This window comes from Fundulus heteroclitus, chromosome 14 (assembly GCF_011125445.2).
Source record: "Fundulus heteroclitus isolate FHET01 chromosome 14, MU-UCD_Fhet_4.1, whole genome shotgun sequence".
NCBI lineage: Eukaryota > Metazoa > Chordata > Actinopteri > Cyprinodontiformes > Fundulidae > Fundulus > Fundulus heteroclitus.
The window spans coordinates 2,514,647-2,530,445 of record NC_046374.1 but is presented as its reverse complement, the minus strand read 5'-3'; the positions used below and the strand labels follow the sequence as shown (position 1 = coordinate 2,530,445).

Sequence of the window (15,799 nt, the reverse complement as noted above, 5' to 3'; positions counted from 1 at the left end):
AAAAACGATCTATCATTTTGTTTCCATTTCTCAGTTCTGCACTTGTTTGTGTTTTACAATCACACAAAAACCCAATAAAACACATGGAAGATTTTTTGCTGTGGCATGACAAAATGTGGAAAAAGTTCACAGGGTGTCAATAATTTAGCATATCTTATGTGCTTTTATTATTTAGGCCTTTTTTGTCAGCTTTTTAATGAAAACAGCCTTGTTTTTTGCGTTAAACACTTTTGCAGGAGGTGCATATTTCATGATCTCCCGTACCTTGGGTCCTGAAATCGGAGGACCCATTGGGATGGTTTTCTCCTTTGCAAATGCTCTGGCCTGTGCGCTCAACACTGTGGGCTTTGCAGAGGTGGTGCGTGACTTGATGCAGGTATGTACATCCGTCTTTACTGTTCTCAGTTTTTTGTTTAGTTCTAAAAAAAGAAATCATACTTATACATTTAGGAACTGGTCAGAATGTTTTGAGGTAATTTTAGTGTATTCATCTTCAAATTAAAAAAATATATGGCAAGCATTCATCCTGATAGTGTTTACTTAGTCCTCTTTTAGACTCAAATAAAAGTTTGTCCCATGCACGAACAGCAGACTTAAACACTGTTGCACCATCTGCCAGCAGTCCAGTTTAATTGAAAAACATTTGTATTTAACCTGAGTGAGCTATTGCCCAAATTCGTAAAGTCAGCGTGTCACTAGGCCCCTTTAAAGTACGGGAGCATATAAACAAAAGCAATCATTTTCACACAATAAAAAAGCAATACATTTAGATAACTGAATATTTAGAAACCTTAATATGACAGTCTTAACTCATTTGCGATGTTATAATTAGGGATTAAAAAGTGCACTCTAGACATACATATAGCACAACAACTTTTGTCTCTCTTACTAAGTGTAACACTGACATAGAGAGATAAAAAACTGAACATATAGGACTGTGAATATTATAAAAAATTTTGACACTCAGCTTTGGGCTAATGTATTAAACGCATGTGCAGGTTAAATCCTGAATGAGCCAGGTATCTTTTTTACCAAGTATAAATCAAAAGACAATGAGTTGCATGCATTCTGAGAATGGTGTCACTTAATTTAGGAATTTGGTGCCGTGATGGTGGATCCAGTCAACGATGTTCGTATTGTGGGTGTGATCACAGTCACGGTTCTTCTCCTTATTTCACTGGCTGGAATGGAGTGGGAGTCCAAGGTGAGCATATCCATGGGCAATGTTGTGCTATAACACAGAATAGAAAACAGTAGCATTTTGTTTTTGTTTATGTTAATTAATCTAATAATTTTTCCTATCTATTCATTGGTGTTGATTCCAGGCCCAGATTTTGTTCTTCTTAGTTCTTTTGGTTTCCTTTGCAAACTACTTTGTGGGCACAGTGATCCCTCCAGGCATTGAGAAACAGGCTGTTGGTGTCTTTGGATACAGAGGTAAAGTACTCTTTTTACGTGATTCGTTGCAATTTATAAAATTGAATAGAAAATCAACATACTCTACTGTGTAGACTTTGTTTGAAGTGAGACAATGTACAAATACTCTCTGCAAATATCAATGTGAGCAAAGATGAGCAATGCAACAGACAAACCGGATGTAGTTACACCAGTTCTGTGAGGACAAATAGGGCAACATTCCAGCAAATTAATCTGGGAAGCTTGTGGAGGGATAACTAAAATGTTTGACCCAAGTCACACAGTTTCCTACCAGAAAAATTAATACGAAGTTCCAAATTTTAGAAAAGTAAAATAGCCTTTCAGATCAGCTTTTGAATTAGTTACACTTTGGTCGAGGAATTCATTTAAGTTCAGCTGTGAGATCAGGACACAAAATCTTCTGAAACAGGGAGAGAAAATTGCTGCATTTACTAATAATCTTCAAATGTAGAACAATCTACGCTTCTGATCACATAGCAAATCCATTGCCTGAGCCCTCCATGGTAGATGATCTCCATTTTAACTCTCCTTACAGGTGATATTTTTGTTGAGAACCTCACACCAGACTGGCGAGGTCCTCAGGGCAGTTTTTTCCAGATGTTTGCCATTTTCTTTCCTGCTGCCATTGGCATTTTGTCTGGAGCCAACATCTCTGGAGATCTAAAGGTGAGGCACCTAACAAGAATGAAAAAAAAAAAGACCAAAGCTACGAGGAGCAAGGTGATAATTGAGTTTTCTTTTTGCAGGACCCTGCTACAGCTATCCCAAAGGGTACTCTCATGGCTATTTTCTGGACAACAATCAGTTACCTTGGGATAGCAGTGACTGTTGGTGGGTTACTTTTATTACATATCCACCGCTGCCTTTTCAAACCAATGATTTACCTTCTATAATCAATGGAGCTAACATGAACTAATGGTTGCTAATGGTAGTTGTCTGTCATTAATGTTGTAACTGGTCAGACATGGTTAAAGAAAACAAATACTTAATGTTAATAGAATGTAGAACATAGGTTGTGAATATAAATATTTATAAAAATACAAGAAGAAATAAGAGGAGGCCCAGCCTAGCAATGTTTTATTTATTTTTTTAGGGGCATGTGTGGTGCGGGATGCCTCTGGGAATAAAAGTCACATCCTGACCGGAAACAACACGGATGGCTGTGTGGGACTGTCATGCAGTTTGGGTTGGAACTTCACAGACTGTATCCAGTCTCAGTCCTGTGAATATGGTCTTGCCAACAGTGTCAAGGTAGTGGTCAAACTGATTGTGTTAGATAATACGGGCAGTTTTCCTGTCATTTGCAGTCCATGATCATAACCGTTTCAGAACTATAACCATTAAAGTGCCCTGATTGTTGCACTTATAAATATTCCAACCAGGTACTTGGGCAAGTCTCCGGTTTCTATTACCTCATCACTGCCGGCGTCTTTGCAGCCAGTTTATCTTCTGCCCTGGGGTTTCTGGTCTCTGCACCAAAAGTCTTTCAGGTGAGACATCGTCCAAAAGGTTTTTTAACACTAAATTCTCAAAAGCAATATTATTTTTGATACAAGATTTTATCAAAAGGTTGGAACATTTTATACAGTTTTACATGTATGATCAGCTAAAAAAAATTATTTTCTGTCCTTTTTTTTTCAGTGTCTGTGCAAGGACAAAATATACCCCTACATCATATTCTTTGCCAAAGGTTATGGGAAAAACGACGAGCCGCTTCGAGCTTATATTCTGTGCTACCTTATAGCTATAGCCTTCATTCTTATTGGTGTGTGTGAGACGCTCTATCTTTCCAATGATTATTTATATTGCTGCTAGTTAACTGCATGTTCACAGAAGCTAACAACGTGTTGACTCTTACTTTTTGTCCCCTATATACCAATACAGCGGAGCTCAATACCATTGCAGCTCTCATCTCCAATTTCTTCCTATGTTCCTACTGCCTTATAAACTTCAGTTGTTTTCATGCATCCATCACAAATTCCCCTGGTGAGTTGCCTGATATTGTTATCTCTCTTACAATGGGTAAACTTTTTTTATTGTATTAATTAATCTGTTCACGTATAAAATATAAACTCATACATGTTATCAAATATTTGTCACTACTCCTGTTACCAGCATTTCAAATTACCCGGACCTTGTCATAACATGAAAAATGGATACTACTAATGATGGTAATTCGCTTTTATAGGGAAAATAAATTATACGCAGTGATACCAGGAAAACAGTTTTTCATTATGGATCATATTAAATGCGACTCATAACAACAAGCATGTACATACATGAAATATAAACGATGTCAGAATACAACAGTAAACCTTTCAGTAAGGAGGAATGTCCATGTTTAAATGTGAAAGCCCAATTCAGAAGGTAGACGTGTGGTTGAATGAAAGATGTTTAAGAAATCTGAAATACTGATTATGGATGCAGTAGTGGTGCTCTGGAAATAAAATAGAAAATGATCAGGAACACTTGAACTGAGAAAAACATATAGTACCTTACTAAAGTATTAACCCTTCTTGACTGTTTTGCCTATTCTTTTACATTCACACCTGTAATTTAAATTCTCTTTAGTCTTATTGTATAGATGGTTCTTCACAAAATAGTCTAAGTTAGGGGAGTGAAATGAAAGGAATATGTATATCTACAAAATGAGAGAAAAATTAACAAAAAAATTGAAAAACTGGCACGTGCACATGTATCCATTCCCTTTACTATGAAGCCCCTAAAAAGTTAGACGCACCTTTTCTGAACGACCCCAAAGGCTGACAAACTTGAAGTTAAATTTTTAATGCAGACCTTTTACCATAGGGATTTAACTACCATTGCCTATATCATTAATTTTTGCTCTGGTCATGGTATTTTTCTAATAACAAAATGTAAGTTAGAATTTTAGTTTGAGACTTCATGCCACATTATAGTCTCTATAAGTCAACTATTTTAATGTAGGTGTAATATTTCAGGCACAGCAGATGAGGCTTGAACAAGAGCCCTTTTGAGGGGGAGATTTCAGAGCACCCCTGGTGCACCTCATACTGCTGGTCATCTTAGAAAGGCTTTCAGCCCCACATGTATTGTAGATAATATTGAGGGGGAAAAACAATTTTGTTGACTTTTTTAGGCTGGAGGCCATCATTTCACTACTACAGCAAATGGACCGCTCTGTTTGGAGCTGTGATATCTGTAGTCCTCATGTTCCTCTTTACCTGGTGGGCTGCTCTCGTCACCTTTTGCATCATCTTCTTCCTTTTTGGATACGTCAACTACAACAAACCCAGTGAGTTCAGTGAACAGAACATGAGCTCAGTCTAATTCAATACAATGGTGTTCCTTTGAATAATACAGTGAAAAAGGTGAGAATTTTTATCTTTTCCTTCCACAGAGATAAACTGGGGTTCATCAGTCCAGGCAGGCACATACAACATGGCCTTATCGTACTCTGTCTCCCTGACTGGAGTGGAGGATCATGTGAAAAATTTCAGGTAAGTCGTCCTAAAGAGTCTTAAACAGCTGCTTGAAAACAATATGGTTGACTTTCAATGTATTTTTAATCAATGATAGTGACGTTACAATGACTCCCTATGATCCTTTGTTTGTTTATGCATTAATTTGAACAACTATTTTTTAGGGTTTTGTGAGGCCTTTCAAGATTTCTCATTTCAATTTTAATCCAGTATCTGGTTTATTAGTACAAATTTAAATTGGATATTTTTTGCACTACATCTCAAATGTCTTCTTGGAAGTTGGCATAATGTAAATCATCAAGTCAAGCATGGAGAATCTGTCAGGTTCTAAGTTAGGTACCCTTCTTTTTGAGCAACCACTATATAACACACTGTCCAGGAAAGCTAGAATAATTAGTAACTTTAAAATTTTGAGATATTAAAGTATTTGTTGGAAACAAACCATCTTGGACAACTCATGATCTATTGAGTTTGATGAATGGGTGCAACGAGTACGCTTTTTAATAGAACTTCCTGAATGTTTCTGGTCCTGTTTGATACGATATTAAAATGAAAGCTAAAAACATGCTTAAAAAAATGACTAAAATTCATGTTTTAAATTAACATTTTTTATTTTTCTGTAGTTAATTTAAAAAGGTTCCATCCACATCAGTCACATGTGCTAGCGGGCTAAAATTCCATCTTTCTTGAATTGCAGAAGGGAATCTCTGAAACTCATTATAAATGCAACAGGTGGCCCACGCGCTGCACTTTCTATTCTCCTATTGTAGCTCCTTGGAATTAAAATTATAGAGCAATTGGATTGATTTAAAAATTTGTATCGATCGCGCACAGAGCGATTACTGATTGCTACTTTTTGCTTTCCCCTGTCATCTTCCAGACCACAGTGTCTGGTACTGACTGGGCCCCCAAACCAGCGACCTGCACTGGTGGACTTTGTTGGCTCCTTCACTAAGCACATAAGCCTCATGATCTGTGGAGATATTGTAATGGTAGGTGCTTTGGTTAGGAGTTTATTATAAACAGTCAGAGAAATGAGTGTACACCTTTTATCAACGCTGTGAATTTTTATCTTTAATAGGAGCAGGACAGGAAGACGCGACCTCAGGATGCTACAGACAGCTTGGTTAAGTGGATGAACAAGAGGAAGGTGCGGTCATTCTACACTCCACTATCTGCTGACAACTTCAGAGCTGGAGCTAAGCAGCTGTTACAGGTAGAACATAGATTTTTTTTTTCATTCATTTCCTAAGATGTGTGCTGAAAGTATGTTAGTATAGAAGGGAAAAACAGAGAACTAGCTACCAATTGAAAAGTAATAGCAATTTTGATGGCCAGAAAACCTAATACGCTCCTATTTTATTTAGCTACATGCTTCCAACACACAGTGTATTGTTTTCCTGTTGCTTCCCAGTCTCTAGATTGAGCATAGCAGCTTTCCAGATACAGACTCGTTGCAAAAAATAACATTAAGGTTCCAGCAACAGAACCTTCATGACAAGTGCTTTAATGATATTTAATTCTAATCTTTTCATAGAACCTGTTTTGAAATTTGTGCTACTGTACTGACACAGAACTTTAGGATCCATTTAAGTAGTTTGATTTTTGCTCTTCTGATTTTCTTTCCTCGTTTACAGGCATCCGGTCTCGGTAAACTGAAGCCCAACACTCTGGTACTGGGCTTCAAGACAAACTGGAGGGACGGTGCTCCTGAAAGCATTGAAGACTATATCAGCACCATTTAGTAAGCTGTTCTCAATTTTAGTTGTTGCAGTTAAATTTTTTGTCTCAAAAATATATTTAGTCTAATCTAGTGGTTGCGATGGGAAATGAAAGACAGGTTGCAGTATTTAGTTTAAGAGGGAATTTATGGCCTGAATTTAATTTTCTGTTTATATCCCTTCTGAACCGCTACTCCTTTCCTCCTTTTTCTTTGGTGTTACAGCGACACGTTTGACGCTAACTACTGTTTGTGCATCTTGAGGATGATGGATGGACTGGATATGTCAGATGATGTAGAATTTGAAGGTTTTGACCTTTGACTAATACCCACTTATTACCCACACAGCATTTTTATTGAAACTAAACTGAATCTGTCAATGTAATTTCAATCCCCCAGTCAACCAGGGTTTTGAGCCGGATGAAAGCGTGGAAAATCAGGACCAGCAAACCAATGAGGAGGATACAGGTAAGGTGACATGTTAGCAAAATATCAAACTCTGCAAACTTTCTTACTGGACTTAATGTGGGGAGAAGAGTGAATTCTAAATAAAACAAAAATAATTGCTGATATGCTAAGAGCCAGACAGAATGCCATTTGGGCACAGTCATCTAGTTGATTGTTTTAGCAGAACATTTCCCACCTGTCTTGTATTTACTGTAAAGAAATTGTAGGTGTTGCTGCTACATCCATGGTGTATTTCCTGTTCTGACTGCATTTAAACTCATGTTGACATTCCTTGTGAATAACCAACTGATGCAGCAAAACAAAAAAAGTTGTTCTTATGTGTAAGCATAGAGTGAAGCTGGATACCTTAAATGTTGACTTTTGAGTATCATAACCAGTGTGTGTTCATTTAAATATTTTTTTGTGTTTTCATGTAAACAATTTCAACTAAGTATATCTTCATTGTCCTTCACTTCTAAAAATAGAGTTGCAACTTGCATTCAAAATTAGATTAATTTGTCAAACTCAAAGTTGTTTAGGTGTTTGCAATAAACAAATTACACAAGTACAGTTCATTCAATTAAAGATATTATATATTATGGGAATTACTATCTAAATGGAAGATTTATGCTGCTCTCAATGACAACTGCACTCTCCTAACTATTTAAAGGAGCAACAAGTAAGACGTTTACAGTTAAATCAGCCTAAATCTTTTTCATTTGTCACCTGGGATGGAAGTAACATTTCCTATAAACAACGTATTGGTCAATTTTTTTCTCCTTTCAAACCTAAAGGTACGGTACGGAAATACTTTGGCTCAGAGTGTAGTCCGTGTTTACTTCTTGGTTCTTGCACAAATCACATGAGGGTTCCCAGGGTTTCCAAAACAGAGCACAGCATTTGGTATTTTATTTTGGCAAAAGAGCAGCAGCCTAGAAACATTGAAGCCAGTAAGAGAAGTAGACCAGAAATAGAACACAATACAACATCATATACCAATCTGTGGAAGGAAACATTCACTCGGGTTTTACAGCAACAACAAACTGTTGAGTAAATGGCTGGTCTCTGTGAAAAGCATGCCATTGTGTATTTGTTGTTCCAATTTTAACCACTAGGTGTCAGTATTACTTATTGTTCCATTAAGACACAAAGTTCTAAATAAATAAATTGTTTAAGGGCCTCATTAGTTGAATCGTGTCTTCCTGAGTTAGAATACCTAAAGAAAATATCTATATATAGAAAGTGGAGTGTTGAAAATAACGTAATGTTGCCCAAATAGGACAGGGGTAACTTTCTTGCAACAAACTAGGAAAAGGATAGTAAAAAAAAAAAAACAGCAAAGGTGCTGAATGTTTCTAGAAACACATTTGGATGCAAAGAATGCAAGTTTAAAATTAAAGGAACAGTATCACCTGAACACAGCAAAAAAAATCAGTGGCTGCCCCAGAAGTCTGAAGAAGCAGGTCTTCTAAAATCATTGACTGACTTCTGAAGACATGCAGCAAGACATGATGACAACAGCCATGGAGAATTCAGTGTCTACATGCAGGAAGGCACATATGAAACACTGAAGGGTTTCATGCCAAAACTCCAGAATATGCACTATTACAGCTCCAATTTGTTCATTACACTTTAAATAAGCCAAAGAGGAGAAGATGGAATGAATCGAGTATCAGGAATCCTGTAGGAAGAATGCCATGCCATCTATGAGGATACAGGAGTTTGGTTAGCACTGGATTTTCCCATACTAATCATCCCAAGAAAATCTAACTACCAATCAAATTTGAAAAAGTTTGAAGCACCAAAACCCAAGGTACACATCAGCAGTCCATCACAGGGCAACCCAGAGACACACAGACACACAATTTAGAGCAGGCCAGAGCACCCAGTAAGAACCCACATATGCACAGGGAGAACACTTAAATTCAATGCAGAAAGACCCTAGGTCAAACCCAATGTTTGAACCCAGAACTGTCTTGCTGCAAGGCAACAGTGCTACCAGCTGCACCACTGAGCAACCCTTGATTAAATAAGATTAACAGTAAATCACAAAGGCTCAGCAGATTAGACATTCGATTGAGATGTTTGAATTTGCACTTAGTGATGTTACAGGTGCATCAAGGCTTATGAATGTGCAACTACCATGACTCCACCTAACACTGCAGCATGGGGATGTTTTCCCTGTTCTTGTCACCAACTTCCTTTGTTATTACATTTACACATCTAATATGGGATTTTTTTCTTTCTAAAGCCTTTCCTTGTCTTGTGTTGGCAGCTGATGACATGTCTGATGAAGGCAGCAGTGATCAGATCAAGACTGTGTTTCAAAATGACCAGGGAAAGAAGACCATTGATGTCTACTGGATAGCAGATGATGGAGGTGAGTAATACAGGTTAATGAGGTAAAGAGTGTGATTGAAAAAAAATAATATATATAACAGTGGACATGAGAGCATCAGCTGTAAACCTTTCCAGCAGTGTCCAGCCTAATAACAATGGCATCATAAGGAGGTGTCCAAAGGCAGGGACCAAAAATAACAAGAAGGTCCATCTCACATTTGCCAAAGAAAACAGAAGGGTAGATAGGATTTTCTGCATGACATTTTCATCTGTTGCGCCTCCTCCGGTGCCCATAGGCCAGCACCTGGGTCATCAACCAGGAACCACTGTTCACCATTTCACTACTTTAATCCTGGAACATCTCCTGGTGACGGGGCAGTACCTGGATCTCCCTGCCACCCCCTGCAGTTGAAATATTTTTCTCCCTGTGGCTGTTGTAGGGCTTAGTTGTTCTTTCCCCAACACTTGTCCTTGTTGTGGTCAAAGGCAGCCTCAATCCCTTCCTCCTGTAGGATTGTCAGTTTGATGAGGTACATCCTTCTTCCGTTGGTGGACCAAACAATAATGTCAGGATAGAGAGATGTGGTGGTGATATCCGTGGTGTAACGAATTTGTCTGTCAAGTTTGACCCTCATGTTCCAGTCCTGATCAGAAGAAAATGGTCTTGGTGTTTCTCCAAGTGACCTGATGTATCATCGTTCTCCACCTGTTGTGACAAATAAATATACTTTACTAACTTCTTTACTTACATTTGGCATCGCCATTTTTCTTTTAAGGACTGACTTTACTGGTGCCCTACCTGATCACCAGGAGGAAACGCTGGCGCAGATGTAAGGTCAGGGTTTTCATCGTGGGAGATGAACAGAACATGGAGGAGGGTCGCAATGAGTAGGTTTTCCTTCCATAGCGTAAAAATGTCATGTAAATTATGCAAGAAAGACTTATGACTCAAGAGAAAAACAACAATGCTTAGTTCTTTGTTGGAATCCAGTTGTTGACAATTTGGTTTAAACACTTCTTCATACAGTTTTTTGTTTTGGTGTTGAACTCTTTTAGTTTGTGTGTGCTGTTAAATGCAGTAATAACAATTACATCATATTTTATTATATATTTTAGGATGTTGGCTCTGCTGAGGAGGTTTCGCTTGGATGTGAATGACGTTATAGTCATGACAGACATTGACAAACGCCCTCATCCAAAAAGGTATGTAAAGAGAAATATAATCATGCACGGCTAGCACATAAACCATGCCAAAAAATAACATAAAATGAAAGATTTTGCTTTATTCTGCAAAGAAAGAACAAATTTACCACATGGTCTTCTTTGCAGCACTTTAAAGGTTCAGTGTGTAAAGCATCTACTGGTCTAATTATTGAAAAACAAAAAATTATATATACATATATATACACACACACACATATATATATATATATATATATGTACTGCTCAAAAAATAAAGGGAACACTTAAACAACACAATGTAACTCCAAGTGTTCCCTTTATTTGTTTGAGCTGTATATATTTGTATATAGCTGTATATATTTCACATGAAAAACACTTTCAGCTGTCCTGATGTCTGATTGACAGATTGAGCTTGAATGATGGGCTATAGAAGATTGCCTGATCACAAATATTTCTGGCCTAATTTCATGACACAATAAAATACCTGCACCTGTTGACCTGAAGGGTGTTGACACCTTAAAGGCAAATCTGATATTATGTACAGCTGAGACAGCTTATAACTTTAAAGGAGCAATGAGCAAAATTTCAACACCAGGTGGGCTGTTGAGCATTGTCTTGTGACCAAAACAAGATGTGTGACAAGTCATGCCTCTCTCTACCTCCAAAATCTAAGCATCACCAGTTATCCATTTCAGTTCTACATTTTCTGTCAGTAAAATAATGCCCAAAATGTATGCAAGGATCCCTGTGGGCTGCTCACAAGCCTACCATGCTGCATTAAACTATGCTAACTATGTTAGCTTGGCTACTGGCTACTAACAGTAAGGCCTGGCCCATTGCTGGTCAAACTCCAATAATTAACCCACAAGCCACAATTGGAGGTTGTGGTGGCCTAGTGGTTAGAAAGCAGGATACTTGTGCCCTGGAGAGGCTGCAAGGTTCCTGGTTTGATTCCCTAGATTGCCACTCCGGGTCCCAAGGTGCTGCACCGTAGCAGCCCGCTGTTCCCTAAGGGATGGGTTAAATGGAGAGGATGAATTTCATGGGAATGTACTGTATGTTGCAGTGCTACTAAAGATGATTATTATTAAATCAGGACTTTCTTATGGTTCTCATGTGTGATAGAAAATTGGAATCTGAGTCAAAAATAACTGTTTCTGTATATTTTTTTATTTAAAGGAGCAATAAGACATATTTCACCACGAGGTGCTAATTGATTACTTTCTGTAGACCTAAACAAGATGTGTCTCTGGCTGCAGCCCAGCCCCTCCTTTCCCTTTTCACACATTGCCTTCTATGTGCATATTTGTAAAGGATACAATTAATAATAATATTACCTGTAATTCTTCACATCACAATTTTTTTGTTCTTTCTACCTAAAATAATTAAATTTTGCTTATTGCTCTTTAGGGCTCAATTGTTTTACCGTTTATCCTCCTGTGTTTCAGAAACAATGACCATTACCTCTTCATTGCCGTTATTAAAGTACTAAAACATGTTTTAACCCATGTCCACAGTTAAAAGGGACATCTGTTGGCCCCTTCAGGAGACACAGTAATAGGATGTTTTTTTTATTTTCTGTTTTCTACGGAGAGCTGTTTCATTCAAAACAAGAAAATAAATAAGTAATTACTGTTATTTTTAAGTGTGTGTGTAGCTTATTTTTTTCCTGTTATTTCATAATGGTATTTTGTTTTGGGACACTTTTATTTAGTAAAGCTATCTTACGTATTTTAGGGACCTTCTTTTTTTTTAGTTTTTTCAATTTCTTATATTCAAATGAGGGGGCAGAGTTTTGAGCTTGGAGGAGTTGATCAAGCAGGGTTCTTTGCAGTGCCTAAGTGAAGGTTTCTTGGGTGTGGGAGGTGTTAGTGTAAGACATGAGGGTAAACAGGTTTCTTCAAATGACAACAGGGGAATTTTCCTGTTTGTAAATAAAAAGATTACAACAGGGATGGGGGCAGGGCAGGATTGTTGATGGCACACTTTGCTTATGATTGGTTGATTATTTTGGTTCTATTAAGCTATGCCGTTCACTTTGTCTGCTACCATCACACACTGTAGCGATAGACGGCTAGACTGTCAACAAACAGCAGTTACAAGCACCAAGAGCTCACCAATTACTTCTGGTCACTAGCCTTACAATTAGCCATCACACTAAATTCAGCAACTGTATATAAACAGTTTACACAAAGCTCTGTCAGCAAACCAACTTCTGAAAGAACCACCCAGTGGAGAAAACGTTGCCGCCCATTTGAATATAAGAACATGAAATATAAACATCCCTGAACTATGTAAAGTAGCTTTACTAAATAAAAGAGTCATAAAATAAAACACCAGTATGAAATAAATTAATAAATGACAAAAGGTAAAATATTTTTTGAATGTATATATTGTTTTATTTCATGAAGACATTTATTTATTTCCGGTAAAATATTTAATACTTTATTAATACCAATATTTATGTATTAATTTAGTTTTCAATAAAATGGGTCTCCATAAATAACAGCTCTTGTGAATAATGAGGATAAAAAGCACTTTTCTAATCCTGCCTGATTTAGCTAATGTGAAATATTCAAATCACTTTCTGTACTAATTCTCTACTTAATTCAGTCTCTTTGCTACCATAAACGATATAGTCCTTTTATACTCATGGTCATCTTCATCCATCCATTTTCCTACACGCTTACTCTATTGGGGTCGCGAGGGATGCTGGTGCCTATCTCCAGCTGTCAATAGGTGAGAGGCAGGAGTACACCCTGGACAGGTTGCCAGTCTATCACAGAAAATGTCATACTTGATTTTTTAAAAATAATTCAAATACTAAAAATCAAGCTTTTCTAAAATTTACTGAAAATGGTGGGCTGGACACAGGTTGAAAACTACTTAGAAATTAGAGATTAAATAAAAACATGAAAAATTCAACTCACAACATTTTTAGATAGTAAGTAAAGTAGTTATGGAACCACAGAATATATGGAATGTACTTATGTTAAACATTCGTTAGCCTCCTGAGACACTTTGTTGGTTTTAAGTGCTCAAAAAAAGAAAGATTCCGGCTCATATAACAAGATCTCCACATATAAATACCATGATAAGAATTCCATAACAATATTCAAAAAGATTCATAAGCTTTTATAGGCCCGGGTTTTAATTTCTATAAAGGAGCTGTGTTCGTTCTTAACAGGAAAATTGATCTTTGTCTCTTTGTTTCAGCATGAGCAGGTTTGTGGACAATGTCGCCCCCTTCCGGCTGCATGATGAACAGCAGGAAGGAGTCTCAGTGCAGGAACTGAGACAAAGTGCTCCATGGAAGATATCTGACAAAGAATTTGAGGCCTTTAAATTGAAGGTATGTCTTTAGCCAAATATTTTATGCAAAAATATCTTTCAACAAAATGGTCCTTTCATATTTTATGTATTCTGCGTATGGGTTATAACACTCCTTGTAGCAGCTTTAAGCTTTTCTTTTTTCGTCCTGCAGTCTGAGAGAAAAGTGAGGCTGAACGAAATCATTCGGAAGAATTCACAACATACTGCTCTTGTTCTAGTGTGAGTACAAAATTTACACCATTTGATGTACTGAAAATACTATTTATTCAAAATATTCAATGCAACAGCTGAAGAAGATATTTACAACTAACACACCCTATCTGCTGACAACATACTATGTTTTTTCCTTTGATTTAGTATTCATTTACATATTTACTTCAACAATACATATCTAATTTCCTTCCAGGAGCCTTCCGGTTCCTCAAAGTGACTGCCCCAGTGCTCTGTATATGGCCTGGATGGACACTCTGACGTGTGGCCTTCACTGCCCCGCTGTGCTAATACGAGGAAACCAACAGAACGTCCTCACGTTCTACTGCCAGTAAAACTTCATGTTTAGACCGAAAGAGTCTGACTGGAGTAAAGAACTTACAGGGAAGCAATTGTCTATGAATAGTAGAAAAATTTGATGTTTGAATACTAAAAAAACTACAAAAGGGATAAAAGAGGGTTATAGCTCCTACTGGAGTCAAATGAGTTAACTACAATGTATGGATGTAATGTCTTGTAAAGGTTTTTTTTTTTTGCCGTGGATCTTCATCCACATGGTTCTGCTGACAGTTCATAGTTACATTTCTTGGTTATTAACAAAGTGAAGGGGGAGGGAAAAAAACAATATCACCAGTTCTGCCAGAACGTAAGAGAAAAAGTGTTGCACGAATCATGAACTCAGAAACACACAGGAACGTTGGGTTCCTTACTTTATGGGATCTAGGTCCAGTTGGCCCCAAGTGAAAAGCATTGCTAATCATAGAAATAGATGCATGCACAGTAGAAATGGTTTGCATATTAATGAAAACTAAGCCATCAGGACTTCTTTCTGATGGCAGAATGTGGAGCTCTCCAGGAAGATTCAAACTCTTTCTTTTCAAAGACCTTGTCCCTTTTAGTGTTTTGAAGTGACTTTAAATAGGGCGACTGTGACTTGATGTAGTCGTCTTGCAATTGGAAGGTTGTGGATTTGATTTCCTTGTCACATGTTGATGTGCCCCTGGATAAGGAACTTAATCCCAAATTTCCTACCGAGCTGCGTACCAGTGTCTGAATGTGTGCGCGTTACTGAGTGCGATTGGGTGAATGAGCCTCAAGTGTACAGCGCTTTGAGTGGTCAGTATGACTGGAAAAGCACCATATAAGTTCAGTCCATTTACCATTTTAAATACTAAAGTAGATATTCATATCCATTTATTAAAACAATCACCACTGTATAGATTTAAGAGCTGATGTATCTGCCTATGAGAGATCTGTTCCACATAAAGGAATTGTTCCATAAAGGTGAACTCTGGCTTAAAGTTGAGATTTTTATTTCTTTTACATTTTTGAGTGTGAGCCGTATTCTACCTTAATAAAATCTTCATGTAAGTGATTCTTATACATCTTTATTATATTATATAATCATTGAAGGATGCTGATCTTACAGAATTCCAGAGCAATCAAATATTCTAAGTACAATGGTCAAGAGTTCAGGCCTCTGCTGTCCCCTAGATGTCCTCCATACAAGCTCTCATCCTTTTATGAATATGCTATTAGATTATTATAAGATTTTTGATTTTAGCATCTTTTTGCTACAGCTCTGTTGTTTAGTGAAAATGGTTTATAGGCCACAAAATGCATGTAATTACGTTCTGCTTAGCTGAAAGTGCTGCTAATCATTGTTGTT

At 37.3% G+C, this 15,799-nt stretch overlaps 1 protein-coding gene across 1 annotated transcript in view; it reads left to right on the top strand.

Moving 5' to 3' along the window:
- The window catches only part of slc12a10.1 (solute carrier family 12 member 10, tandem duplicate 1), a 25,133-nt gene extending 10,196 nt beyond the window's left edge, over window positions 1-14,937 (top strand). Inside the window, exons 16-28 of the mRNA XM_036146040.1 lie at window positions 4,556-4,711; window positions 4,817-4,916; window positions 5,779-5,890; window positions 5,980-6,114; window positions 6,536-6,642; window positions 6,844-6,926; window positions 7,018-7,086; window positions 9,341-9,445; window positions 10,182-10,293; window positions 10,522-10,608; window positions 13,804-13,939; window positions 14,072-14,139; window positions 14,327-14,937. Of these exons, the coding sequence (XP_036001933.1) occupies window positions 4,556-4,711; window positions 4,817-4,916; window positions 5,779-5,890; window positions 5,980-6,114; window positions 6,536-6,642; window positions 6,844-6,926; window positions 7,018-7,086; window positions 9,341-9,445; window positions 10,182-10,293; window positions 10,522-10,608; window positions 13,804-13,939; window positions 14,072-14,139; window positions 14,327-14,465 (1,409 nt within the window). The 3' untranslated portion in view covers window positions 14,466-14,937. The remainder of the gene's footprint in view (window positions 1-4,555; window positions 4,712-4,816; window positions 4,917-5,778; window positions 5,891-5,979; window positions 6,115-6,535; window positions 6,643-6,843; window positions 6,927-7,017; window positions 7,087-9,340; window positions 9,446-10,181; window positions 10,294-10,521; window positions 10,609-13,803; window positions 13,940-14,071; window positions 14,140-14,326) is intronic.
- The last annotated feature ends 862 nt before the right edge of the window (window positions 14,938-15,799 follow it).